Source organism: Corythoichthys intestinalis, chromosome 4 (genome assembly GCF_030265065.1).
Source record: "Corythoichthys intestinalis isolate RoL2023-P3 chromosome 4, ASM3026506v1, whole genome shotgun sequence".
NCBI lineage: Eukaryota > Metazoa > Chordata > Actinopteri > Syngnathiformes > Syngnathidae > Corythoichthys > Corythoichthys intestinalis.
The window spans coordinates 197,988-225,602 of record NC_080398.1 but is presented as its reverse complement, the minus strand read 5'-3'; the positions used below and the strand labels follow the sequence as shown (position 1 = coordinate 225,602).

General features: G+C 38.8%; 1 protein-coding gene across 2 annotated transcripts; it reads left to right on the top strand.

Moving 5' to 3' along the window:
• The first annotated feature begins 166 nt into the window (after nt 1-166).
• LOC130915295 (lipolysis-stimulated lipoprotein receptor-like) lies at nt 167-27,506 on the top strand. Of its 2 annotated transcripts, XM_057835238.1 has the most exons (11): nt 167-376; nt 1,733-2,062; nt 8,590-8,709; nt 8,951-9,007; nt 16,014-16,160; nt 16,247-16,450; nt 18,432-18,491; nt 18,564-18,680; nt 18,750-19,038; nt 23,000-23,444; nt 26,705-27,506. In XM_057835238.1, the coding sequence occupies exons 1-11, from the start codon at nt 331-333 to the stop codon at nt 26,738-26,740; spliced, it is 1,851 nt and encodes a 616-aa protein (XP_057691221.1). In that variant the 5' UTR covers nt 167-330; the 3' UTR covers nt 26,741-27,506. The 2 variants fall into 2 exon arrangements, with proteins under 2 accessions (XP_057691221.1, XP_057691222.1); XM_057835239.1 differs by lacking the exon at nt 8,951-9,007 and having other exon boundaries at nt 26,705-27,501.
• The last annotated feature ends 109 nt before the right edge of the window (nt 27,507-27,615 follow it).

The following is a 27,615-nucleotide window of genomic DNA, read 5'->3' as shown; positions in this document are numbered from 1 at the left end:
CAGAAAAAAAACGTATTTTTAAGTTGCTAAAAATGGTTATAATGACTGGGCATGTGGCTTTTGGATTAAATTAGTCGACATTTGCCCCCAGAAATGTCTCAATTGAGTTTCCCCCCCATCCGTGTTTGGCAACATGTCTGAACTTACACCTGCGTGTTGCGTTCAGGTACTTCCGCCCTCGACGAAACTCGGGGCGTCACAAAATGGGGCTGACGCTACCTGGCTGAACGGAAAAAAAAATACACTGAGCGCGATATGTAAAGTTGCTATCTGGGCATATTTTTGAGGAGCAGCACAAGATTAATCGAATACGACGCAGAGGACGAAGAAATGAAGAACTTTTGGGCGTTCTTCATCGTCGCGGCTTTGGCTACAGGTAAGAAAGCTTGTTTTCGCCTAAACTGGGTGGGCCTACTTCCGCCTTAAAATGTGTATTTTTTTTTCTCCATAGCACCGATTTTCTTTGTCATATTTCCAACAATTTCATTGTTTTAAATACGCGTATGTAGGTTACGGCGAGTTATATAATGTTAAGTCTATTATAAATTAGGTGAAATGTCACCGTTTTATATGTCTGCAAGAAATATTCAAGTATTGCGTTCAATGTCGCCCACAAAGTCAGATTCTTCTGTTTTTTTGTTTGTTTTTTTAATTTTGTTTTTTATTTGGTTTCGTTTATTGATACCTTGGCTGCACAAAATGGAAGTCGGGAGTATTGAATTATTTTATATATTATCATTTTACAGTTTATTAATACAGGAGTGTTTATTAATACAGGAGCAGAACTTTTTTGTTGTTGTTGTTGTTAAAGTTAGAAAGCCAGAAAGTTAAAGCCTCCATTCACTTGTTTTACTTGCTAATTTTTTTGATAATGGTACCTTCTACCAGTTCACCATTAAAATAGAGATTGTAATGAAAATGGTGTTCACACAATCTCTTCATTAAAAAAACAAACAAACTGTATTGTTAATCAAAATTTTGCTGCACGTTGCATTCATTTTTGGCAGGCACATTAAACATAAAATGGATTCATTTGTGACACTGATTTATATTATTCACTACTGGCTGCTGCAGATTGAAATGTATAAATATAATCATAGATTAAAAAACAACAACAAAACTAACAAACTTAGTAGAATAGAAAGCCTTTATTGTCATTGCACAGAGAACGAGATTTAAAGCTTCACTATGAAGTGTACCACATAAAAGTACAACAAAGCTAATATAAAAATACAGATTACAGTAAGTGTACACAGATTAACACTTAAGATTTCACACAATAGTTGTTCACCTTATCTCAATTTTACCACAGTTCTGCTAAAATGTGTTCAAGTCAAACTAAAAACTGGCTTAATTGACATTTTTGGTGAAAGTAACTTTAGTGGGCTTAGTACAGCAGCATAGCTTCAATGTGTAGCATACTAGCTTGTTTTCCATGCTAGGCTCTGCTTCGGCAACTAGGAAATAAGTAGCTAAACATAATACATATCATACATGCGCCTCCTTTAAGTGTAACTACTATTGAGCACTACGGGTTGACAAAGCAGATGACTCATCAGTGTCTCACACTGATACTTGTGGTGAAGAAATATGAATTAATTCTTACATAACTGGGTTTGACCCGAATATAAAATTTGGAAGTGGCTGCTTCCGATTGTATTTATATCCTTACAACGGTAAGTAATTGCAGAAAGTGAGCTGTTCATATAATTTCCATTGAATATCATTTCAGACTCCGTGATGGCAGTATCAGTGAGCAGCCCGACGAAGCGCTACGTGGTCATCCTGTTCCAGCCTGTCACGCTCACGTGCAAATTCCAGACCACGGCCACGCAGGCGCCGGTGGTCACCTGGCGCTACAAGTCATACTGCCGTGACCCGGTGCAGGCGGCGCTCAACCCCAGCAACGTCGACAACATCCTGTCGCAGAACAACCCCAACTACGACCCCAACATCGAGTGCGCCGACAGCCAGCGCACGGTTCGTATTGTGGCTTCCAAACAAGGTAGCGCTGTCACGCTAGGCACAGAGTACCAAGGACGCAAGATTAGCATCATCAACGGTGAGTTCAACTTTTTCAGCGGTTCTCTTTCTACTGAGATAATTTTGTTATATTTTAAGAGTGAACCAAGAATGTTTTCGTTTTTTTTTTCTGAACGTCCTGATAATATGTTTATAATGTGTCATTTTGCAGTAAATGACAACATAAATGACGTTGCATGAGCTTGAAAACGATTTTTTGATAGTGAATATTTTTTAGTGGAAAAAGATTTCTTTGAGGGTGACTGTTGTAACCAATAACTCATGATTTTATAATAATCTTATCGGGTTGTTCCGATCATGTTTTTTTGTTCCCGATCCGATCTCGATCGTTTTAGTTTGAGTATCTGCCGATCCCGATATTTCCCGATCCGATTGCTTTTTTTTGCTCCCGATTCAATTCCAATCATTCCCGATAATTTTTCCCGATCATATACATTTTGGCAATGCATTAAGAAAAAAATGAATAAAACTCGGACGAATATATACATTCAACATACTGTACATAAGTACTTTATTTGTTTATTATGACAATAAATCCTCAAGATGGCATTTACATTACTAACATTCTTTCTGTGAGAGGGATCCACGGATAGAAAGACTTGTAATTCTTAATGGATAAATGTGACTTTGTATATTGGGACTAAATACTGCCATCTAGTGTATTTGTTGAGCTTTCAGTAAATGATACTTTAGCCATTTAACTGTTCTGCCCAAATGCATGATGGGAAGTGCAACCATGACTGTGCGTAGTGGCACCAATTGATATATCTTCTCTGCGTTGGGAAATAACATAGGGTGTTAAGAAAAAGATCAACTAATACCTTTCTTCCCCACATTGCTTCCCACGATATTTCTAATTGTTGAGAGAGGGGTTGTAAGGCTTTAGCCAATTAAAAAAAAAGGCTCCAAAGGCTGTCAAAATTCTCTCTTCTCATTTTACGCTGCCTTTTAGCTCTATACATAGGTAAAACGGCGCCATTATAGATTGAACGCGACAATGCGTGAGTGGGTCGTGCAGCACATGCGTTAACTGCGTTAAATATTTTAACGTTATCACCGCCGTTAACGCGATAAATTTGATAGCCCTACTTTAAGCCAAAACTAAAGAATCTGGATGAGTGTAACATGTTATGTCTGTAACGTTAAATACAATTAGAAAACGATTTAATTAAAAAAAAAAAATATATATATATATATATATATATATATATATGTATTTAAAAAAGGCATGTCCGATATTTTTTTGCCGATTCCGATACTTTGAAAATGACGTGATCGGACCCGATCGATCGGGACATCTTTATTTTAAGCTCAAAGTATTGATTATGACCTTGCTTCAGAGAAGAAGCTAAGAGCCGCACTCTTATCTAAATAAAGTCAGAAATACAAACAATATAGAAATGAATGTATCGAGTACAATGAACAAATACAGTCATGTGAAAAATTAGGGCACCCCATGAACTATTCAGTTCTTTATTAAGAAATGTTAACATGTCAATGTCTGATCTTGTTTTTCTTTATCCCTGGAAAAGAAAGTGATTTTATTGCAGGTAAACAACAAAAATTAACATGTTTTACTCATTAAACCAAATATATCAACAAGCATGCAAACAAACATGCCTATTCTAACTGAGGAAAAAGTTAGGACACCCTACAACCTAATTGCTAGTGTTACCCTCTTTGCCTGAAATAACTTCAGTGAGATGCTTTTGTAGCCATCTACCAGTCTTTGACATCGGTCTGGAGAAAGTTTGCCACGCTCCTCAACGCAGAATACTTTCAACAGTGACTGACTGCTGAAGTGAGAGAAAACAGCAGGGAAAGGAGCTGTCTGAGGCCTTCAGAAAGAAGATTGCAGACGCTTAAGGGTCTGGTAAGGGATTTCAAAAGATCTCAAAAGAATAATAAATCAGCCATACCACTGTCTGGAAAATAGTCTACAAGTGGACGACATTCAAAACAACTGCCAACTGGCCGTCCAAGCAGTTCACCCCGAGAGAAAACCGCAAGATGCTAAAAGAAGTCTCCAAAAATCCTAAAATGTCATCACAGGATCTACAGCAGGCTCTTGCTATTGTTGATGGGAAAGTACATGCCTCTACAATGAGAAAGAGACTTCACAAGTTTAACCTTCATCGGAGCTGTGCAAGCAGGAAACCTTTGCTCTCCAAGAAGAACATGAAGGCCAGACTGAAGTTTTCCAGAGTGAATGTAAACAAAGACCAGGACTTCTGGAATAATGTACTTTGGACAGATGAATCTAAAATTGAATAATTTGGACACTAGAACAGAGGACATATTTGGCGTTAGAGGGTATTAAAACACTAAGGGGCTGTGAGATATCAATAGAACCGTTATGTGGCAAGATAACAAATATTAATAAAGTCAACAAAAAAATAAATCGCATTCATGAGCAATTATCGAAAATGAAGCGAAAACATTTCCGAAAGTATTCCGGAAACAGCCGAATTGGGCGGAGACGTCATAACAAGGAAACGAAAGGTCGAGGCTGGTGCAATCGTTGTTTATCGATGAAAGAGTTGCGTTCGTGTTTTATCAAAAAAATCGCTAAAATGGTTCAAACCTGTCATGCTATGTGGTCTACAAATAGCCATTTGTCTTAAATGTAGTACCCATGAGTTCCCGAACGCGAGAAAAAGAGCTGGACTACGCAGACAATGAGTAAAGTTCGTCCGTGCTAACAGGGCTAATTTTGCAGACCCAGCCTCCGGCACGGTTTTGTGTGGTGCGCATTTTCCACCTGAAAGCTATTCGAACTATGGACAAATAAAATCAGGTTTTGCTAAGAAATTGCTGATGAAAGCAGCCACCATACACACGTAGCCACCTAAATGTCCCGCGATATCAAGAAAGAGGACGACTGGCTCTAATGAGACCAATTCAATTCAATTTTATTTGTATAGCCCTGGACCATCCCAGGCTAACCAAAGGAGCGGAGCAGCCAAGCTCGAAATGGCCAGAGTGAGTACTCTTTTATAATAAAAACATATCACGCATTGGATATAGGACTGGACACATGTATAAATTATCGCTCGTAAAATATATAGAACAAATCCTCAAATCCCATTCATATTTGTGTCTGTTGGCAGAGCGAAAGCCTATGATAGCACAATAAATGATAATTATTCTATACATTACGTTATTTTGCGGTCACGGTGTATCAGCTTCACAAAAAGAAATGCAAAACAAACCATTCGGTGTTTCCCACACGATGTTGCCGGTGTTTCATCAGTGTGATTGCTCCTCTCAATGATCCTTTCATTAGGCTGCATTGGCTTTCGTTTGGGCTCAAATTGATAACCCACAACACCAAAGAAAGGTTCATAACTCTCCTCGTCACTATTAGAAGAATGTTCGTGACGTCGGATTCGTCGCTGCAACTAGAAACAAAATTGTCCGCTATTATCGCCGCCATTCAGTACTAAGCACCTTGTAGTGACGTCACGCACACAATATGCTAGATTTCCGGGATCTCGTGGGCGGGTCCTTTTAGCTTGACAATTGATCCAAATTTCTATCATTTTCTTGGTGTTGCGATGTGTGTAATTACACGAAGTGGCATGATATGAATCCAAAAGGCATGCGTTTATGGCTAAATGATGGAATATTAGCATTTCCCCAGGTGTTGTCATACCCTTTAAAACCCAATACAGCATTCTAGGAAAAGAACCTCATACCCACTGTGAAGCATGCAGGTGGAAGTGTCATGGTTTGGAGATGATTTGCTGCAGCAGGACCTGGTCAGGTTGCCATCATAGAATTCACCATGAATTCTATCGTGTATCAGATGGTTCTTGAGGAACATGTGAGACCATCTGTGAAAAAATTGAAGAGAAACTGGACCCTGCAACATGACAATGACCCAAAACATACCAATAAATCCACCAAGGACTGGCTGAAAAGGAAGAAATGAGTCCTGGAATGGCCCAGTCAAAGCCCAGATCCTAATCCCATTGAGATGCTTTGGGGTGACTTAAAATTGGCTGTACATGCACGAAACCCCTCAAACATCTCACAGCTAGAAGTATTCTGCATTGAGGAGTGAGGCAAACTTTCTTCAGACCGATGTCAAAGACTGGTAGATGGCTACAAAAAGCGTTTCACTCAAGTTATTTCAGCCAAAGGGCGTAACACTAGCTATTAAGTGGTAGGGTGTCCTAACTTTTTCCTCAGTTAGAATATGCATTTTATTGATATCTTTGGTTTAATGAGTAAAACAATGTTAATTTTTGTTGTTTGCCTGCAATTACATCACATTCTTTCCCAGAGATTAAGAAAAACAAGATCAGACATTGATATGTGAACATTTCTATATCATTTCTATTCAATAATATCGCAGTAATTTATGAAATAAATTATCGCACACTAAAATTTGTTATCGTGACAGGCCTAGGAATATGTGTTTGAACAATTTGTTAAGAGTAGGGCTGTCAAAAGTATCCCGTTAATGGGCGGTAATTAATTTGTTTAAATTAATCACGTTAAAATATTTGAGGCAATTAACGCACATGTCCCGCTCAGACAGATTTAAAGGACAGTAGAGTGAAATGCCCACTTGTTAATTGTGTTTTGTGGAGTTTTGCCGCCCTCTGCTGGCGCTTGGGTGCGACTGTTTTTATAGGCTTCAGCACCCATGAGCATTGTGTAAGTAATTATTGACATCAACAATGGCGGACTACTAGTTTATTTTTTGATTGAAAATTTTACAAATTTTATTAAAATGAAAACATTTAGAGGGGTTATAATATAAAATTTCTATAACTTGTACTAACATTTATCTTTAAGGAACTACAAGTCTTTCTATCCATGGATAGCTTTAACACAGTACTTCTCAAATAGGGGGGCGCGCCCCCCTAGGGGTGGCGTGTGTGACATCGGGGAACATGCTTTTTTTTTTTTTTGCCGTACTAGAATAAAGTGTACTTGTACATCCACTCAGTGGGTGGCAGTGGCGCTCTCATTTTCAAAGTGCGCGCAGTATTTTTGAAGTAAGCAAGAGCACACGGAAAAGACTCATAAAGAGCTGGAGAGCTGTGCGCCGTTTTGGAAAGCCGTTTTCTGGCCGGACTCATGCAGCGACCCACTGTCTTCTCTGGTTCTCACTTGTCCGCCCGAAGAGTGCCATTTTCGGCTTGGGATCGTCACGACGACCGCCCTCACCTACGGTTCTCCCTCGGCCGCCGAGAATGCACTTTTTTCGGGCCATTTGCCTTTTGGCTTTGACATTTAATACAGTGGTAGACGAGGAAAGACCTCTGTTTACTGTGTCTAAAAACGATTATAGCGGACAGCCGGAATCCAAATCAATTAAGACGGCACTTAAAGACATTAGACCCCAATCTCATTGATAAGCCGCTTGGTTGTTTTTCAGCGAAAACGTGCCGAATATTGCCAACAATCGTCCCGCTTTGTCAGTGTTATATCAGTAAACCAGTGAGCACTGTTAGCATGCTCAGTGCAATATAACCCCACATCATTGCAAACGAAAGCCAAAATAAAAACTTTCCTTCTGTCCAAAGACATTTTTTTTTTTTTCTCCTTCTATTCAGTTTTGTTTTTTCGGTCAATTTTTTTGGCATATTGTCCTCATGAGTTAATATTTCTAATCAATTTGAATTTGTTAGTATTTACTGATTTTATTTTTCAGTATCAAATGGTCAAAAATTTACCTTGAGTGTATTTTTACAGTTTAGATGTGACTTTTTTTTTTTTTTAATTCAGGCAAATTGATGCTTGTTAAGTCTTTTCTGTTACAAACAAAACAATGTTAATAAAGTTATACTTTATAAGTTGATCTCTGTTATTTTCTCTAATAGAAAAAAACGGATACAATGTAAGGCAGAGGCGTACTTATAATAGTAATAGACAAATGATACTATCTACAGTGGCGGCAGAGTTTGGGGGGGCGCGAAACATTTACGTCTTCCTTGGGGGGCGTAACAGAAAATAATCGAGAAGCACTGCTTTAACAGAATGTTAATAATGTTAATGCCATCTTGTTGATTTATTGTTATAATAAACAAATACAGTCCTTATGTATATATCCATCTTGTGTCTTATCTTTCCATTCCAACAATTTATTTTACAGAATATATATATATAATTTACAGAAAAATATGGCATATCTTATAGATTGTTTGAATTGCGATTAATTGCGATTAATTATGATTAATTCATTTTTAAGCTGTCATTAACTTGATTAAAAATTTTAATCGTTTGACAGCCCTAGTTAAGAGCTTTGTTTAAAAAAAAAAAAAAAAAAAAAAAATTATAGCATTTAGGCCAGCGGACTTTTGCTATGCAACTTGGCCAATTGTTCTTTTGTTATATTAGATCGTCAAATATTAAATTTTTTTATACCGTTTGAAGCTAAGCTCAGGTATTTAAATTTTTTTTTTTCAATGCATTTATTGCTGAATAATTATTGTTGAAGAAACACTACGGAATTTTATTTTGTGTTCACATTTATTGCTCTTTTGAAAGTGCATCATCAAACATCATCTTTTCTCGCACGGTCTCCACCAGACGCCGACCTGAACATCGCACAGACGGCTTGGGGTGACAGCGGCGTCTACGTGTGCTCCGTCATTTCCTCGCAGGACCTGACGGGCAATGGAGAGGACTATACAGAACTCATTGTTTTGGGTAAAATGCCAATTATCTTTCTCATCCCTACGCCTACTAAAAAACACAAAATGGGTTTTGAGGCTTATAAAATAGGCTTAGATCCTAGTAATAAAACAATTGGGATAAACTAAAGTAGACACTGGAGGATTTTTCCATGCGGTGTAGTCATGTTTGACATCCCCAACGCGGCGCTGGTACGTGAGGTCGTCTCGAAAGCACACACAATCCAGTAATTGTGGCTTTTATCTTTCTTTCGCAGAGAGAAAGTCAAATGCTACTGACCTGCTGCCTGGCATTGACTTGCTGGTTATGGAAGGTAGTACAAAAGCCCCTCTTAGTGGATTCAGCGCTGCTAAAACTGTTATAAAGTTGTCAAAAGTATCACTATTGAAATGCCATATCCAGATACGATTGATTCCAAAAGTAACTTATCGGCTGCCATTGTCAGCGCTAGACGTCCAATCCATTCGAAGTGGGAGAGTGGCAGCGAATTATTCGCTGCCACTCTCCCACTTCGAATGGATTGGACGTCTACAAGTGATAAACTACAAAGTGATAAAAGTGGGAGGATGGATTAAGGATTAAGAGTGATTAGACGTCCATAATAATCAATGGCACTAAAAGAGTTTTTATGAATTTTATTTTAATGTTTTGAAAATAGTATTGAGTCTCCAGTAAGGGTGTAACGGTACATGTATTGGTATTGAACCATTTCGGTACGTGCTGCTCGGTTCGGAACGGAGGCGTACCGAACGAGTTTCTGACATAATGTAACCCTTACTTTTCGAGGCTGTGAGTCAATCGGGTTACAGCTCTTTGTGTAGATTATATTTCCTCCGTCTTCTTTAGTATGATGAGGACTAACACGGTAGGACAGTATAACCCAGAAACCTCAACGGCGCGACAACGTGGCCGTCGTGAGAATGCAATGAAACGCGGGCGTTAAAGTCAATCAGCCAATGTACACCTGTCGCAGTGCGGCCGCGTGTTAGACCAGAAGCGGCTCAACATGACGCACGCGAAAAGAACGGCAGAGTTTATATTTGACGCGAGACGCGACCCTTCTGCGTCAATACTACTACCGGTAGCTAGGATCGGGCAGACCGGAAGTCACTCGTGTGAAAATACGGTGGATCCGGTCGATTTTCAAACAAATATGCAATCGTAACCCACTTTTTGAGTCCATCAAATCTCTTGAGTGGTAGATCGGGGCACAGTTGACTTGTCTTTGTTGATTTAGTGCTGTCATCTCTGCTATAATAATAACCAACACGGCCCCGTGTTCAATACAAAACCCTTCTACCACAACAAAACAAGTAGGAACTAATATTCACAAAGGAACTAAAGTTATACAACATAAAATATACAGAACAATAGAGATGGGAATCTTTGGGCACCTAACGATTCGATTACGATTAGGGCTGCAGCTATCGAATATTTTAGTAATCGAGTAATCAACTGAAAAATCTATCGATTAAACGAGTAATCGGATAAAACAAATATATTTTTAGGTGAAGAGCAATTATAAATATACATGAGAAAACAAAACATTTCATCTAATCTTGAACCATTTTCAGTCAATCAATGTCTTTATTTTCGATGTATATTGTTGAAAACAGCCAACAATTGCATCTCAGATGTAACTAGAATAAAAAAAAAAAGACTAATTCACTGCTTTCACTCAAAAACCTTTAGATCTTATTAAAAAAAAAAAAATATATATATATATATATATATATATATATATATGTGTACACTTAAAAATGCCGTTACGCTTGATAACACACATCACTTAAAAGTTAGGATTTTTTCCCACGTGTTTAGATTGGATTTCTATTTGTGTCAAGCCATTTTTAAGTTCTAGTTAAGTTTTAAGTTAGTCTAAACTGTAAGTCCTGATAGGATTTTGAGTTTTTGCAGTGTTCAAAATAAATGTATGATACAGTATGGAGCACACAGCAATGCCTACTGAGCTAAAATTGATAGTTAGCATGAGTGAGTTTTTATTTTACACCCTCATCACTCCACAACGCTACGTTATGTTAAAGCCTGTATGTAAGACACGTGAGCCACGCATCGACAGTGGTCATAATTAATAGAAACCTAGCCCTCCGCAGGGCTAACGTTGCTTGAGTTAGTGACAGTAACGTTAATCTTTATTTATTAGCGCTTAGCGCTCTTTATTAGCGCTTAGCGCTCTACTGCTTTAAGATGGCGGCTGTTTACTAACGCTGCCTAGACGCGGCCGAGTCTGTCCTTTAGCATCTAGTTCAACATACATGTGATCTCTACGAGACTCATCAGACGCTACCTACCAACGTAGCATCGTGCGGGCTACTATTTGAGAGGGGTCTGACTCTCTTGTACTATTTAGCAACGTAGGCGTCGTTTGTAGCGGCTGTCGGTTGCAGTAAGTTTTTTTGTTTTTTTCTTCCTCTACGCACGTGACATCAGCGCGTTGTCCCGCATTAAAAGTAGTCCGAGCAAAACGTGATGCTTAGAGCTGTCAAAATAAACGATTACTCGAGGTGAATAAAATTACTCGGATCAGTTTTTAAACTCGAGTTACTCGAGTTGCTCGAGTATTCGTTTCAGCTCTAATTACGATTATGATTCAGAGACTCTGATTCGATTATAAATCGATTATTGATGCCCCCCCCCCCCCCCCCCATTTTATTTTTTAAAAATGTTTTGTATATTTGTACCAAAATTGTTTTAAAATCCTCTCAGGCTAAATAAACCAAACTACTATTTTAGTATCAAGTTACCGGTTAAAAACAGTAAATAAAATACTCAAGTCCCCATTCTGTATCAGCAGCTTTAAACTACATTCAATTAATTTAATGTTGTGAATCAACTGTTAAAGTTGTTAAAATTGCGCCCGTTATTCCATAATTTCCCTCATGTCTACTTTCGACAGGTGAAAGTTTTAAAACTGTGTCATCATTTAAAGATAGATTCAAGTCCAGATTTTGCCGATTTAGGGGTATTTTAGATAAAAAGTAATTAGGTTCTCTATAACAGAGCCTTCGAGAGAAGTCGACTGCTTTAAAATGGCGCCTGTTTACTAGCGCTGGAAAGTTTGTCATTTCACATCTAGTCTAGATATATGATATATCTACCATAGCCACCTGTTGCCGTATGTTTGTAGCAAGTACCAAGTGGGCGCTGTTTGTAGTGGCTGACGGCCACAGTCAGGTATTATTGTTTTTTTTTTACCTAGCGGCATTAGCTGCACATGATATTTACTCTCGGCCCGTTCCTCATTGCGTTCTGAAGACCGCGCTGACTGCGTTTTATTTCCGCTTTACCTGGTATAATTCAATAATCGAAATTTGGATGTTTGTGAATCGTTCGCGAATCTTCCATGGCCGAATCGCGAATAATCTATGAATCGGAAATTTTGCACGCCTCTACTGTACAATATAAATGAATACTACATCACATTTGTAAAATATAAACACATAATGAAATAAATAGCCTATTTAAATAAAATTAATTGAAATGAGCTAAAACACCTGCAATTAAATAATAAGAATAATACACAGATCCTGCTTACACAATTAAATGTATTAATTTCTGTGTGGCGCTTTTAATTTGAGAAAATCCACCAATTAAGCTTTTGAAAACCGTTCATAAGGAAAAAAAAAAGATTAATTGAAGCATTTCATTTGCAAAATACATGTTAAAATCTTTGTCATTGGGATTGCTTTTCTCTTTAGCACAGGACTTCTTTTTTCGTCTTTCTTTCAGAAAGAAAGCTGACCAATACGTAGGGTCTGAAAGGCAAATTGTTGTTGGATTATCTTTAAATACCCGTTACTTTTTGAGCAGAATTCTGGCTTTGTATAGGCTAATGTTCCTATTGTTGAAAGCACAAAGCTGTGTAATAAACAACTAGCACATTTATATTTTGCATTTTGTTTTCTAACTGTCCCGAAAATGAACCAAACCGTGACCTCAAAACCGAGGTACATACCGAACCGAGATTTTTGTGTACCGTTACACCCCGAGTCTCCAGTATTTTTTCGAGTTAAAAATGTATGTACCGTGAAAACAGGATGAAGTTTAATGGTTCACTACACAGATTGTGGTGTTATAATTTTAGTCAATTTAAAGTTTTGTCAGTATATTCATATTTTAATATTACATAGCAACAACAAAAACAAACAAAAATGTACAGAAGGCTTGAAAATATATAAATAATGGAATAATTTGACAGCAAAAATATAGAAGCAACACACATTCTTATTGCTTACTGTATGTGATGTTTACTAGCAGTGCAACGGTTTGCGGTTCAAAACCGAACCGTACGGTTCGCCCTGTACGGTTTCAATACGCCTTTATGAACCGCGCCTTTTTGGTTTTGTAATTACAGTAATATATTCCGAACGCTTGTGGTCGAACGCTTGTGGAATGAATTGGTCAAACTCTTTGTGCCTGTGTGTGACGTGAAGCGCAGCTGTGGAGAAATTCCCGCCCCGCGAGTAAATGTCCAATCGCTGTCAAGCACCTGTGTAATAGGAGCCGAGTAACGCCCTCTCTCGCTTACGAGCGTGGTGAAAGTGAAACAAGAAAGAAAACAATAAAAGTTATGGCGAGCGGAGGAGTCGACAGACCGAATTTTGAGGAAGCACCGTCTTCTTTCAAATCTGCGGTGTGGCAACATTTCGGTTTCCCCGTGGACTACAATACAGACGGGGAGAAAATATTGAAAAAAAAAAAAAAAACATTTTGCAAGCATTGCTCAGCGCTTGTTCCCTATGCTAACGGCAACACTTCTAACATGACTCAGCACCTCAGGCGGCATCACCCACAGACATCGCTTTCTCAGAGCAGGGCAACCCCGAAGATGACACCAGTGAAAACACACGGGTCTATAGAAGAGGCGTTCCAAAAGCCTTACAATATCAGGTCAGAAAAACACAAGAAAATAACCCACGCAGAGGGGATATGCATTGCAAAAGACATGCAACCATATTCCGTGGTTGAAGATGCGGGCTTCGTTTATTTAATTGCAACGCTTGACCCGCGTTATATTGTTCCCTCGCGGACATATTTCGCCAACAACATAATCTCCGACATTTATGAAATGGCACGCAAAGCCATCGAAGATGATTTCGCGAAAGCACATAGTTTCGCCCTGACCGCTGATAGTTGGACGTCCCGTGCTACAGAGTGCTACTACCTAACTGTGACGGTCCACTATAATTCATACCTGTCAGGTTGTACGGTCTCGTCGTAATTTTTACAAGTGAGCACTGATTTTTAAATGTGTACGCCGTACGTTACGTTCAAAATATGCACGTTTTTTGTGCATTGCGTTTTTTTTTTCATCCGTTCGGATTTGGTCACCGTTTCTACAAGGAGCCAATGTTCGTTAATACTTGAATGACGCGAGAAAAGTCAGACACGGAAAGGGCAGAGTGTTTGTTGAGACGCTGTAGCAAACGCGATGCTAGGCTACGCCTGACTTTAGCCGACATCATACAATCTACGCCTAGATAACTCATGCATATAGAACTACATGCGAAATGACACTCGGTAGCGTTAGTAAACAGCCGCCATTTTAGAGCAGTAAACTTCTCAGAAAGGCTCTGTTGTAGTACACCGTCCGAGCGAACCTAAGCAACTTTTTATCCAAAATACTCCTAAATCGGCAAAATCTTGACTTGAGTCTATCTTTAAAGGATGAAACAGTTTTAAAATTTTCACATGTAGACAGAAGGGAACTAAGGCAAAAACGGGACCAATTTTATCAGATTTAACGGTTGATTCACAACATTAAATGACCTCCAAACATAGCAAAGGTTACTGTGTTTTTGGGTTTGTTTGTTGTTGTTTTTTTTAATTTAAAAAAAAAAAAACATGAAAGGTATCACCATTTACTTTGCCAAGTAACTTTTTTACTACTGTGTGTGTATTTCAGTAGTCAGTCACTACACTTGCCAAAGAGCTAAGAGGCATTTTAACAGTCGAAAATGTTTACATTTTAAGTGTTATTTCTTTTTTTTTTTTAAAGCAAAATAAAGGCAGTTAAAAAAAAAAAAAAAAACGCAAACCGAAACGAAACCGTGATCCCAAAACCGAGGTTCAAACCGAACCGTGGGCTAACTGAACCGTTGCACCCCTAATGTTTACAAAAATTTACCCGAGAGTCTGTATTACTACGATTAAATCATCCAATAAATACAATAAAATATGACAACATTGACCTCAAGTGGACAAAAACAATAATTTTTTCCCCCCCAATTTTGTTTTGTTTACGTCCGCTTTCGCATTGCTGGAGTTGTAATGTCTTTCGTAAAACGGGCTCAACCAGTTTGTCGAAAAAGTTCTTGTTGCACTCTGCAATATTACGCAGGTATATAACAATCAGGTTAGCGGTGAGGGAGCCATAACAAATACTAGATTATCATCTCTGCCAAGCACAACAAAGTGATATGGAGTGGATAGTAATGTGCGTTTGATGTACTGTTAAAGTGTGCTACATTTCCTGAAGTAGCGATCGACTTTCAATTTCTGTTTGCACCTGAAAAGCTAAATGGGCTTGCAGCATATTAATATAAAGCTGCTTCTCGTCATAATGGCAAATATTTCTCAGAATCAAAAGAGTTAGGATAGGTTCATACTGCAGGTCTTAATCCACGAGTCCTATCTGGGTCACTTTCGTATGTGGTTTAAATCCGATCTGGGCCACATTTTTCCAGAATGTGGCGGTGGTCTGAACTGTCAAGTTAAGATACTGAGAAGTATCAAGATTAGCCTGATAACGCTCGGTTTCTTACTGTGCGCCAAATAAGCAATATTTCAATATTGCTTACATGGCCGATTCGTGGCAAACACATACACATAAGGCTTATATGTGTGCGTCATGCACGCACAGTGCGCAGTTATTTGTTTCGATGCTTCTGCGCATGCGAGTCAGTTTGCTCAGCGCGTGTCGGAGTGCGAATTAGTGCGCATGCGTAATACTTGAATAGGATCAATGGACAAAGGCAGTCTGAACGGACACGCCAAAAAAAAAAGATATTAAAAAAAATTCAGAATTGTGCATTAAGACCTGCAGTATGAACCTAGCCTAATTAGCATAATCGCTAACTAGCTTGGTGCTCCGTGCTAAGTAGTAACCTCTCATCAACAAAGAATACAAACAATACAATTGGATCTAACAGCACAAAAGAGTTGTAAAGGTTAACATAGGGTTCCTCCAGGGTTTAAAAAGTCTTTAAAAAATTGGTGGGACCCTATGGAACACCGTAATATTTACTTGAGGTATGTACCATGTATTAATTTCACATTTGAATTTTATTTTTGACCAGATTGGCTGCTCGTGGTGGTGGTGGTGTTGGCGTTCCTTCTCCTGCTGCTGCTGATCGGCATTTGCTGGTGCCAGTGTTGTCCGCATACGTGCTGCTGTTACGTCAGCTGCCCCTGCTGCCCAGATAAATGCTGCTGCCCACGGGCACGTAAGTGATTGCCACCAAAAATGACTTTAAAATCGCTCAGATACAAATACTTTGGTCACTGGAATCTTGTGTCCCTGGTGTTGCAGTGTACGAGGCGGGTAAAGCGGTAAAGAAAGGCGTGACCAACCATTACGCTACCACCGTCTACGCCCCTAGCATGTACGCCCAGCCGGCCTACGGGGGGCCACTTGTCCAGCAGCCCGCTATGCCGATGCTCCCGCTGCCGAAGGGTGTTGGTGTGCCGCCCTCGCAGAACGGTTACGGACGAGAGTATGACGGCACCAGCTCTGGTAAAATATATATATTCTATATCATCACCATCATATAGTGCTGGGCAATATAGCGCAATCTCATCATGATATGGGTCATTTTACATCATGATAACGATATATCACAATTTAGTATATTTTCTTTATGATATAAGGGCAAAAAAATGCATTGCACAATGACAAGAATTTGTTAGTGGCTGATTCTTTCCAAGTGTAGTAGTGGTGGCTCCATCTGTTGAATTTTTAATTATAATTTTTTAATTTTCTTTAACTTATTTGACTTTGAGAGCGACTAGAGTCCAGTCATCTCGATTGATCTAATGATCGCTGCCAAGGCTCCCAGTTCAAACGTATTGGATGTCTTAATATCTATGGTAGCCAATGAATTCACTTTATTAATGTTTTGTTTTATTTATATTCCACCGGTTTGTTTTTTTATGGTGACTTATCACCCCTCCCCATTCACTGCTACAGGACTGTGGAGTTGAATACAGTGTCGTTTTTATTATATAATTAAAATTGACACTAGTTAGTTGTGGTGGGAATCTTTAGGCATAGACTTCACTATCAGTTGATGAGATGGCTCCTACAGACATTGCACCACGGCTTCGCGTAGTGGAAGCTTTCACTGCGATAAACTCCAACACGTTCTAACGCCAGATTTATGTGGAAACAGAACGAAAGTTTTTGTGCATACAAGCAGGCAGGACTGTCTCAAGAGTGATTTGGTTGAGGATTCAGGTTAAATATTATATAAAATGGCACCATGCATGCACTTTGAAATGTTTTGAAAAAAATGAAATGAATGGAAACATTAGTGTAACTTTAGCTTGAAATATTTACATAAAATAAATCATAATTGCCCATTTTGTTTTCTTTTTAACTTAGAATCTAGACTGTTTTACCTTCATATCTATAGAAATTCTGGGATTTACACATTTATTTATCAGAATTTTCAACCTAAAAAGCTCTGTTTTGTGATGGCCGCCATGTTAGATTCTGTATCAATACATAATGGCGTAACTTTACATTCAAATAATCAGGTAATTTTCGGCCAAATGCCCGTTGTTTGGCAAAAAAACTAGTAATTTTGACATTTCTGCATCTGCTTGTTTTATTTTATGTAACTTTTCAATCTAAAAACGACGAGGGCCAGATAGCTGGCAAGACATGCTGAGGCAATAGTGACATCGGAATTCAACCTTTATAAGTTGTGATTGTATATAGAGAATCACAAAATTTGCTTTTGTTTAGTAGAATTAAGATGATTCTGCATGCTTTCCTCAAGTATTTAGTATCTGATGTGAAAATTCAATGATTTATGAGCTGTGAAAAAAATTGAATAACTGAATTTAAAAAAATTAAGTCGCTATTTCGGGCAAAACCGGATTTAATATGTTAAATATTGCGATTGATGCTGAAGATATAGGTGATTATCTCTGCATTTGGTGATTTGTGTGCATCTAGTGTAAAATCTGAGAATTTTATAGCCATTTTAAGTTTTGTTATATAAAAAATATTAATTGGGATTTTATAAGGGAATGACTTTGAATTTTTTGATGCTGGTGCTCATGGAGACACTCATATATGCCTAAGGGAGGTGCCTGCTTTGGTTTTAGGTCGCTGGCGGCTTTGGTTTTGAAAATATTTGAATTTTAAGTTTTGGAAAATAGGCCCCCTACAAACGGTGACACATTTTTGAAACGATATATCGATTCTTGGCGGAAGCATACCGGTCATCTTTTGGGATAAAAAGTTTCGCAATATATCACAATTTCGATATACTGTCACACACCTAGTGGTGAGAATAAAAAGAATTTATGATGATTCGTAATTTATCATCGTTTTGTTAATACAGGATTTCTCCCAGGGTTTTATAAGCCTGGCGGGACAACAGACATTTCCTGTTTACTACCATCATTTTATTACCTATTTTTACCTTATTTTATTATTAGTCATTCCCAGTTAGTGTTATGAATTTAATTCAAATGTTTGTGTACAGTGGGTCAAGGCTCCCAAGTTCCTCTGCTGCACGACCAAGATGGCGTGGGTGGCGACCATAGTAAGTGGAATGTGTTGGGATTATTATTGCGTATAGTCCTTATATTTCCTTAACAAGTGTCGCCTTTTCCAGCTCGGAGTGGCTACCGCATCCAGGTGGACCCTGACGGCAATGCTACGCGGGCTATTTACTACATGGAGAGAGAGCTCGCCAACCTAGACCCGTCCAGACCCGCCAATTACAACCGCTGTGAGTCCAGAGGTTTTTTACTTTCAATTGTAAAAAACAAAAAAAGGACTTCTTCCAAATTGTTTTCAGTGGACAACGTGAGCGAAGTGACTTCGCTGCATGACAGCGCCGACCCGCGCTCCCGCGGCGGTCGATCTCAACCGCCGCCGCTGTCCACGGTTTACGACGACGACGAAGGCATGAGCACGATCAGCAGCGTGTCGCAGCACGTGCACCGTCGCCAGGATGACCGGCGTGGCTACATGGACGATCGAGCTCGCGCCCGTTCCATGGACAACCTGGACGACATCGGCCGTCGCTACGGCCGCGACGACTATCTGCCGCGGCGACGTGCCGACGAACCTAGAGGGAGGAGAGGGTGAGTCACTGCTCTTCAGGTTAATCACACCTCCATTTTTTGGTCCTTTAACCCTTTTACACCTAAGCCTATTTTGGCCGAATTTGCATGCCTTTGATGTTGCTTTCATATTTCAAAGAAAAAAATGTTCACAATGGCCAGGTTGGGTCCCTTTTTTCAGGACACCATAACCTCTATGTCCAAACTGTTGTTTTCTTCACTGACCAATTATAATCAACATTTTTGACCCAATTAGACAAAAAAAAATCCGTAAATCTTTTTTCAAAATTTGTCATGTTGATGTCCCATTGACAACCAAACATGCTTGACCAACCGTTTTGAAGCTTGATAATATTTATTCAACTTGTTAGCATAAACATTCAAATAGAAAAAGATAAGACTGAATAGTTTTATGGTTGACAATTCAACACAAACAGCAGGCATGATCATAGGCGTTTTTGGCCTTTACACATACTATGGTCAAAACAGGTTATTAAAAAAAAATATATACATATGTACATCATCTAACACAAAAAGGGTTTAGAGGATATCTCTTTGTGAGGTTAGGTATTGTACCCATCACCTTATCAAAAGTATATACATGCAATCAAGCTTCTCGAACACACACATATACAAATTGAAAATGCATGATGGGAAGTGCAACCATGACTGTGCGTAGGGCTACCGATTGATAAATCTTCTCTGCGTTGGGAAAGAACATAGGGTGTTAAGCAAATGATCAACTACTACCTTTCTTCCCCACATTCCCACGCTATATTTAATTGCTGATAGAGGTATTGTAAGGCTTTAGCCACATAAAAAATGGCTCCAAAGGCTGTCAAAATTCTCTCTACTCATTAAATGCTGCCTTTTAGCGCTATCTATAGGTAAAACGGCGTCATTATAGATTGAATGCGACAATGCGTGAGTGGGTCGTGCAGCGCATGCGTTCATTACTTAACGTGATTAATTAAAAAAAAATAATTACCGCCATTAACGCAATAAATTTGATAGCCCTACTTTAAGCCAAAACTACTCTGAATGAGTGTAAGACATTTTGTCTGTAACGTTAAATACAAATAGAAAACGATTGAAATTAAAAAAAAAAAAAAAAAAATTTAAAGGCACGTCCGATATTTTTTTGCCGATTCCGATACTTTGAAAATGACGTTATAATTAAAGATGTCCCGATCGATCTTTAATTATAGGGCATTTACAGGTTACTTTTTGTTGATTTTTAGTCACTTCCTATTCATTTGGGGACATTCTTGAGTCACTTCCTTTTCAGTAACCTAAAATCAACAGGAAGTGACACGTAAATGCCCCAAAATGAACTTATTACCTGGCATTGGCTGCCACTGACGGACATAAACGTCCAATCAGTTTGAAGTGGGAGGGATGGCACCCACTACTATTGACCAATATATCGTTAATTTTTGTGTCGCCATCCCGTGAGATAAGTGTCGTATCGTGAGGTATCCACCCCAAGTAACAATACAGGTAGTCCCCAGGTTAAGACGTATTCTCGACTGACTCTCTTGATTTTGACTTTACTATGCTGGAGTCTTGTTTGTAGTTTGTCTCCAGTCTTTTATTTTTTTTGTCATGTAAACGGTACCTTATTTTACCTCACAGTATCATTTTTTAAAAACTTTATTTATATGACGTGCTTTTTACTTCCTTCACTTTTGACAATTTGTAAAGCCGTAACACATATGTACACCTATGTTTAAAACAACACTTGACACAAAACAATTGGTGTTCAAACGGCCATCTAGTATGATCAATATATGTATATAAATTTAGTAGATTAAATTAGCCTAATTTGCCTAACAAAAGTCTATCTTAAATGCTACGTATTTACAATTCTTATAGCAAATCGCTCACACGTAACTGTAGCTCTAAACATAATAACAAATGCAAACATATATTAGCTGAAACAACTTACAGCCTTATGTGGGCCAAACCAGAGCGCATGTCAGACGAGTCTGCAAGGTGACAGTCCAGCCAGACCCAATGCTGCCACCATAGGGCTACCAGAGTGTATCTTGCATCATTAAACAAAATACAATACTTTTGGACTTTTTGGAAAGTTATTTTGAGAGTCAGGGGGTACTGAAAGGGTTAATTCAGACTCAGTTTGGGCTACGTCGCCAGCACGGGAATGGAACTCGTTCATAAGCCTACCTGAATATCGAAACGGTGATGTATTCTTTGTATCGCAAAAGGTTATCGATATGTTCCTACCAAGAATCAATGTCCAGTCCATTTTGACTGGGAGGGTCAATGGCACTGAAACGGCATTCACAGCCATTTTCCCACGGTTTTAGGGGCATTTACAGGTCACTTCCTGGTGATTTTGAGTCGCTTTCTATTCATTTGGGGATATTCCCAGGTCACTTCCTGTTCAGTTACCCAAAATCACAGGAAATGATCCCGCAAATGCCCAAAAATTAACAGGAAATTACCTAAAAATGTCCCAAAATCAACAGGATGTGAACCAAAATCAATATATTGTACAATGTAGAATGATTTCCTGACCCATATATCGATAATTCTTATCGCTATATTGCGAGATAATCGTTATTGTGAGCCTTGTATCGCAAATTGTATCGTATTGTGAGGTCCTCAGACTAGAGCTGAAACGAGTACTCGAGCAACTCGAGTAACTCGAGTTTAAAAACTGATTCGAGTAATTTTATTCACCTCGAGTAATCGTTTATTTTGACAGCTCTAAGCATCACGTTTTGCTCGGACTACTTTTAATGCGGGACAACGCGCTGTCACGTGCGGAGAGGAAGAAGGAAAAAAAAAAAACTTACTGCAGCCGACAGCCGCCACAAACGACGCCGACGTTGCTAAATACTAGCCCGCACGATGCTACGTTGGTACAGGTAGCGTCTGGTAAATCTCATAGAGATCACATGTATGTTGAACTAGATGCCCAATGACAGACTCGGCCGCGTCTGGGCAGCGTTAGTAAACAGCCGCCATCTTAAAGCAGTAGAGCGCTAAGCGCTAATAAAGAGCGCTAAGCGCTAATAAATAAGATTAACGTTACTGTCGCTACTAGCTCACGTAACGTTAGCCCTGCGGAGGGCTAGGTTTCAATTAATTATGACCACTGTCGATGTGTGGCTAACGTGTCTTACATACAGGCTTTAACATAAAATAGCATTGTGGAGTGATGAGGGTGTAAAATAAAAACTTGCTAACTATCAATTTTAGCTCAGTAGTCATTGCTGGATAAAACACCAAGTAGCACTGGTCCCTAATGTGCGCCAATACAGCCTGTATCATACATTTATTTTGAACACTGCAAAAACTCAAAATCCTATCAAGACTTACAGTTTAGACTAACTTAAAACTTAACTAGAACTTAAAAATGGCTTGACACAAAGAGAAATTCAATTGAAACACGTGGGAAAAAATCCTAACTTTTAAGTGATGTGTGTTATCAAGCGTGACGGCATTTTTAGTTAAGATATATTTTATATATATATATATATTTGTATATATATATATATATATATATTTTTTTTTAATCTAAAAGTTTTTGGAGTGAAAGCAGTGAATTAGTCTTTTTTTTTAAATTCTAGTTACATCTGAAATGCAATTGTTGGCCGTTTTCAACAATATACATTGAAAATAAAGACATTGATTGACTGAAAATGGTTCAAGATTAGATGAAATGTCTTGTTTTCTCATCTATATTTATAATTGCTCTTCACCTAAAAATATATTTGTTTTATCCGATTACTCGATTAATTGATAGAATTTTCAGTCGATGACTCGATTACTAAAATATTCGATAGCTGCAGCCCTACCTCAGACGTTCCCACCCCAATCAATTTCAATCAACATTTTGAGCCCATAAAAAGTTAGATTTTCCTCTGAACTAAGCCTTTGTGTATAGTACTGCCAATGAGTTAATACTTCAAAATAAAATTCAATAAATACATTTTAAATACCCAATTTTCAGCTCTGATGACGAATGGAGCAGCAGCGGCCGCGCCGGCTACGACAGAGACGAGCGTCGACGCCGCGACTACTCCCCGGACGACTACCGAAGAGGCGGCGGGGGCGGTGGGTACGGAGCCCTTCCGGGGAGACGCAGCCGAAGTCGCGACGACCTGATGGACCTGGAGAGGGACCGGAGACCGGGCGGCGGCCGTGACAGGAGAGACGACTACGACGACAGTTTCCTGAGAGAGGCCATGGAGAGGAAGAGGCTGGGAGAGCAGCAGAGGGCCCGTAGCCGAGACCGACTGGAGAGCGATGGCGAGCGCTCTGACCGGGGGAGGGCACCGGCGGCCCGTGGGCCACCCCCGCTGCCTTTGAATCCGCCAGCAGGACCCGGCGGTCTACCGCCGCCCTACAGTGACGATGAGAGCATGACATCATCTAAGAAAAGCAACATGCGCAAAGTGAGTGATACATTTGGATGCATTGGAATGCAAAGTAGGTACCTCTAGTGAAAAAGTATACATTTTAGCAGTGTCGTTAATCTTCCTTAAAAAAGTAATTACTCAGTTACGAATGACTTTTTCCAAAAAGGTAATAACTCAGTTACCTCATTGTAAGAGTAATTAGTTACTCAGCAAAGTTACTTTTCACGTTCTACATGTTATTACGCTATGTATTCTATAATAGGGCTGAACGATATTTAAAAAAAACTAACATTGAGACTTTTTGGGGGTTTGCGATATATATATATATATTGTGATATTAAAACTAGAAGAATTCTCACCAGATGACTTGAATAACTCTGTCTAGGAAGACTTGGTTCACTAACTATGACCACATTGCATTAATTAGAGATGTCCCGATCTGATCACATGATCAGGCCAATGGCGCCAGGATCTGAATCGGGTGAAAAGGATCGGGTTTTATGTTTTCTGCTTCATGCTCGTACAGCCTTTTACCCTCCCTCCTGCAGTGCGACCAAACTGTTTTTCATGGTCACCAGTGCAGATGGCATTTGGTACTTAGTTCATGATGATTGACAGGTTTGTTGCTTTGATCTGGCCAGAGACGCCTCGGTAGCTCTACGAACAAAGGCACAAATGTGTTAATTAGAGGTGAGACTCACCAGACGCTACCTGCTACCAACGTAGCATCGTGCGGGCTAGTATTTAGCAACGTCGGCGTCGTTGGTAGCGGCCGTCGGCTGCAGTAAGTTTTTTTTTTTGCTTCTTCCTCTACGCACGTGACATCAGCGCGTTGTCCCGCATTAAAAGTAGTCCGAGCAAAACGTGATGCTTAGAGCTGTCAAAATAAACGATTACTCGAGGTGAATAAAATTACTCGGATCAGTTTTTAAACTCGAGTTACTCGAGTTGCTCGAGTATTCGTTTCAGCTCTAATGTCAAGTAAAGCAGAAGTACAACACACTCAGCGCGACGCGCGGTCTTCGGGACGCAATGAGGAACGGAGCGAGAGTAGCTAAACATCATGCTTGTCATTACCCGGCCCCTCGGGTAATGCCAATGCTCAACTCACGGCTCTAGCTCAACTCATGCCGCGAGATAAAAAAAAACAACATACCTGACTGCTGCCGACAGCTGCTACAAAGTACCACATAATGGTATGGTAGATATTATATTAATATAGGACTAGATGCAAAATAGACTCGGTGACGTTAGCAGCACATGTACAGAAAGCTAGATGCGGGCGTTAGTAAACGGCCGCCATCTTAAAGCAGTAGACTTCACTGCAAGGCTGTTGTAGCGTACCTTCCAAGCGAACCTAATTAACTTTTTATCTAAAATACAGTGGTACCTCTACATACGATCGCTTCGACACACGAACTTTTCGACATCCGACGTAAAATTTGACTCGCCATTTGTTTCTACATCCGACGACATGCTCGAAATACGACGACAATGGCAGCACCACAGACGAATGCACGGCGGATTTTCTTGTGTGACAAATCAACACTGGTTTCAGAAAAGGTTGGTACAGGTGGTGAAACAAGGAAAAAGTTGACGCTTACCTTCTAAATGAAGATGCAAATGACAGAAAAATATGAGCGTAGGGTGGGCATCCGTGAAATGGCTCAACAATACATCTCCACGGTCCTCCTCCGACCATCGTTCGCCAGCCTTTATAAGTTAAGCTGACAATTCTTATTGTGGTAACATCTCCAGAGAAATCGCCAACTTCGCCACGTTTTTATCATTTATTTCACAACTTATTCAAAACAAAAACACCTTCTGTCTGCCGCAATTGACGGTGTTCTCAAGAAAACATTCAAAGTGAAAGTGAAACTCAAGCTCACCGGTCTGTCTCTGGCACGTCAGCCCCGCGGTGCGTTCAGGGTCAGCAAAAAACGTCCGCCACATTAGAACCCGATTCGTTACATTAATACAGGAATTATTATTATTATTATTATTATTCCGATTTTGATTTATAATTTATTTGTTTTGCTATGTGTAATTGCCATTTGTAATAGTACCAGCAGTATTTTTTTAAGGATTTAGTGAAGGTTTTTGGGCTGTGGAACGAATTAATGGAATTATAATGTACTGTATTCCTATGGGAAAATCCTGCTCGACATACGACCATTTCGACTTACAAACAAGGTCCTGGAACGGATTAACTTCGTATGTAGAGGTACCACTGTACTCCTAAATCCGTAAAATATTGTCTTGAATCTATCTTTAAAATAGTTTTAAAACTTTCACATGTCGAAAGTAGACAAAAGGGAAATTATGGAATAACGGGAGCAATTTTAACAACTTTAACGGTTGATTCACAACATTAAATTAATTGAATGTAGTTTAAAGCTGCTGATACAGAATGGAGATTTGAGTATATTATTGTTTTTAACTGTTAACTTGATACTGAAATAGTCGTTTGTTTAAGCCTGCGAGGCTTTTTTTAGTTTTAATTTTTTTTTTTTTTTTTTTACAGTTTTTGTAACCAATGTGCAAAACATTAAAAGCAGCTAATGGCGGGGGGGGGGGGGTCATCAATAATCGATTTATAATCGAATCGTAGCCTCTGAATCGTGATTGTAATCGAATTATTAGGTGCCCAAAGATTCCCACCTCTAGTGTTAATCATCGTTAAGCTTGAACGCGACTACTATGCTAACGCTTCGAGCCACCTCGCCAATTATCGCTTTTGCAACGGCTTCACCACTCCAATTCCTTCTCCTCACTCCTGCTCTGCTCTATCCTTGGCAGCTGTGACATAATCAGACAACTCGCACTTCATTCAACCAAATTGTAGTAACGCACTCCTTCACGTCTTCAGGAACGGTAATGGTTTTGCAAAGATAAAAGTAATTAGATTAGTCACTACTGAAAAAAAAAATGCAGTTATACTCTAACGCTGTTATTAACAGCACTGCATTTCAGGGGTTTTGAACAATACATCCTTAAAAGTCACTCAGTAGTGTCCTCTGGAAAATGAAACTCTTAACTCCAGACCCTTTTCACCAGTGAAATTCTGGTCAGTTCTAAATACAGGGTTTGTACGGGTATTATTTTTCTTTGTCTATGTAGTCATCATATTTTGTATCCATACATTTTTGTTTGAACAAATGATGAGAGTTTAAATGAGTGAGTAACATCAATATGGCAAGTTTTAATAAAACTGTGAAATGCACAAGTAGGTAAATGTAAATCTGTGTAACATTCCAACATGATTTGAATTTTTACTTTTGTTTTTTTTTCACCAGAATGGAGCTGTGAGCCGTGAGAGCCTCGTGGTGTGATGTGACCAAAAGAAAACAAACCCTCACACTAGTAACAACCCCCCAAAAAACAAGTAAATATCAAGATTGTACAGTTTTTATTTCACTAATTTTCTAAGCTGAATTTCTTTTGAACTATCGTACTTGCATATCTTGTTGAAAATTGAATATATTTGCGTGTGAGAGGCAAATGTTTTTGTGATTTTACAGTATGTATGAAAAATTGTGGCTGCCACAAGTGCCTTCAACTGTACAGACGTGTCGATTTTTAGTTTTACTTGCATGTTAGTTTTATTTAGCATCATAGAGGGATTTTATGAACTACAACTTAGAACACTTTTTTATGTACTTTGCTACTTTTTAAATACATTTTACCATCTTTAACGAATGTGTTGTACAGTTGACCGTTTTCGTGACATGTTGCAAAATGTATTTTATGTCTCTGTCCTGCTGGACCATTTACATGTAATAGAGTTTTTAACCGTTAGAGGCCGCCATACTGTGCGCTAAACTTGGCTTCATTTGTTTTAGTTCTCATAAATAAAAGCAAAATGTGTAAATATGTACATTTCACTTTAGGTATTTGACATTTGTTAAGAATGTCTATATAACTTTAAATACTTTTTTTGTCAATTTGAACTCCTTTAGGACAGAATATATGGAGGACCAGGAGTGCAAAAGTTAAATACAAAATTAAATAAATGATTAAATGTGTTAAAATACTTCAATTTCAATATTTATTTCAGTTTGTATTTATATATTTCACCATTTATTTCAATTTATATTTCAGTATATATGTATTTTTAATGTTGAATTATTTCAACATTTCCATTTTTATTTGGCAACAAAATGTTGAAAATATAGATTGGAATAAATACACAAATGTTGAAATAAAT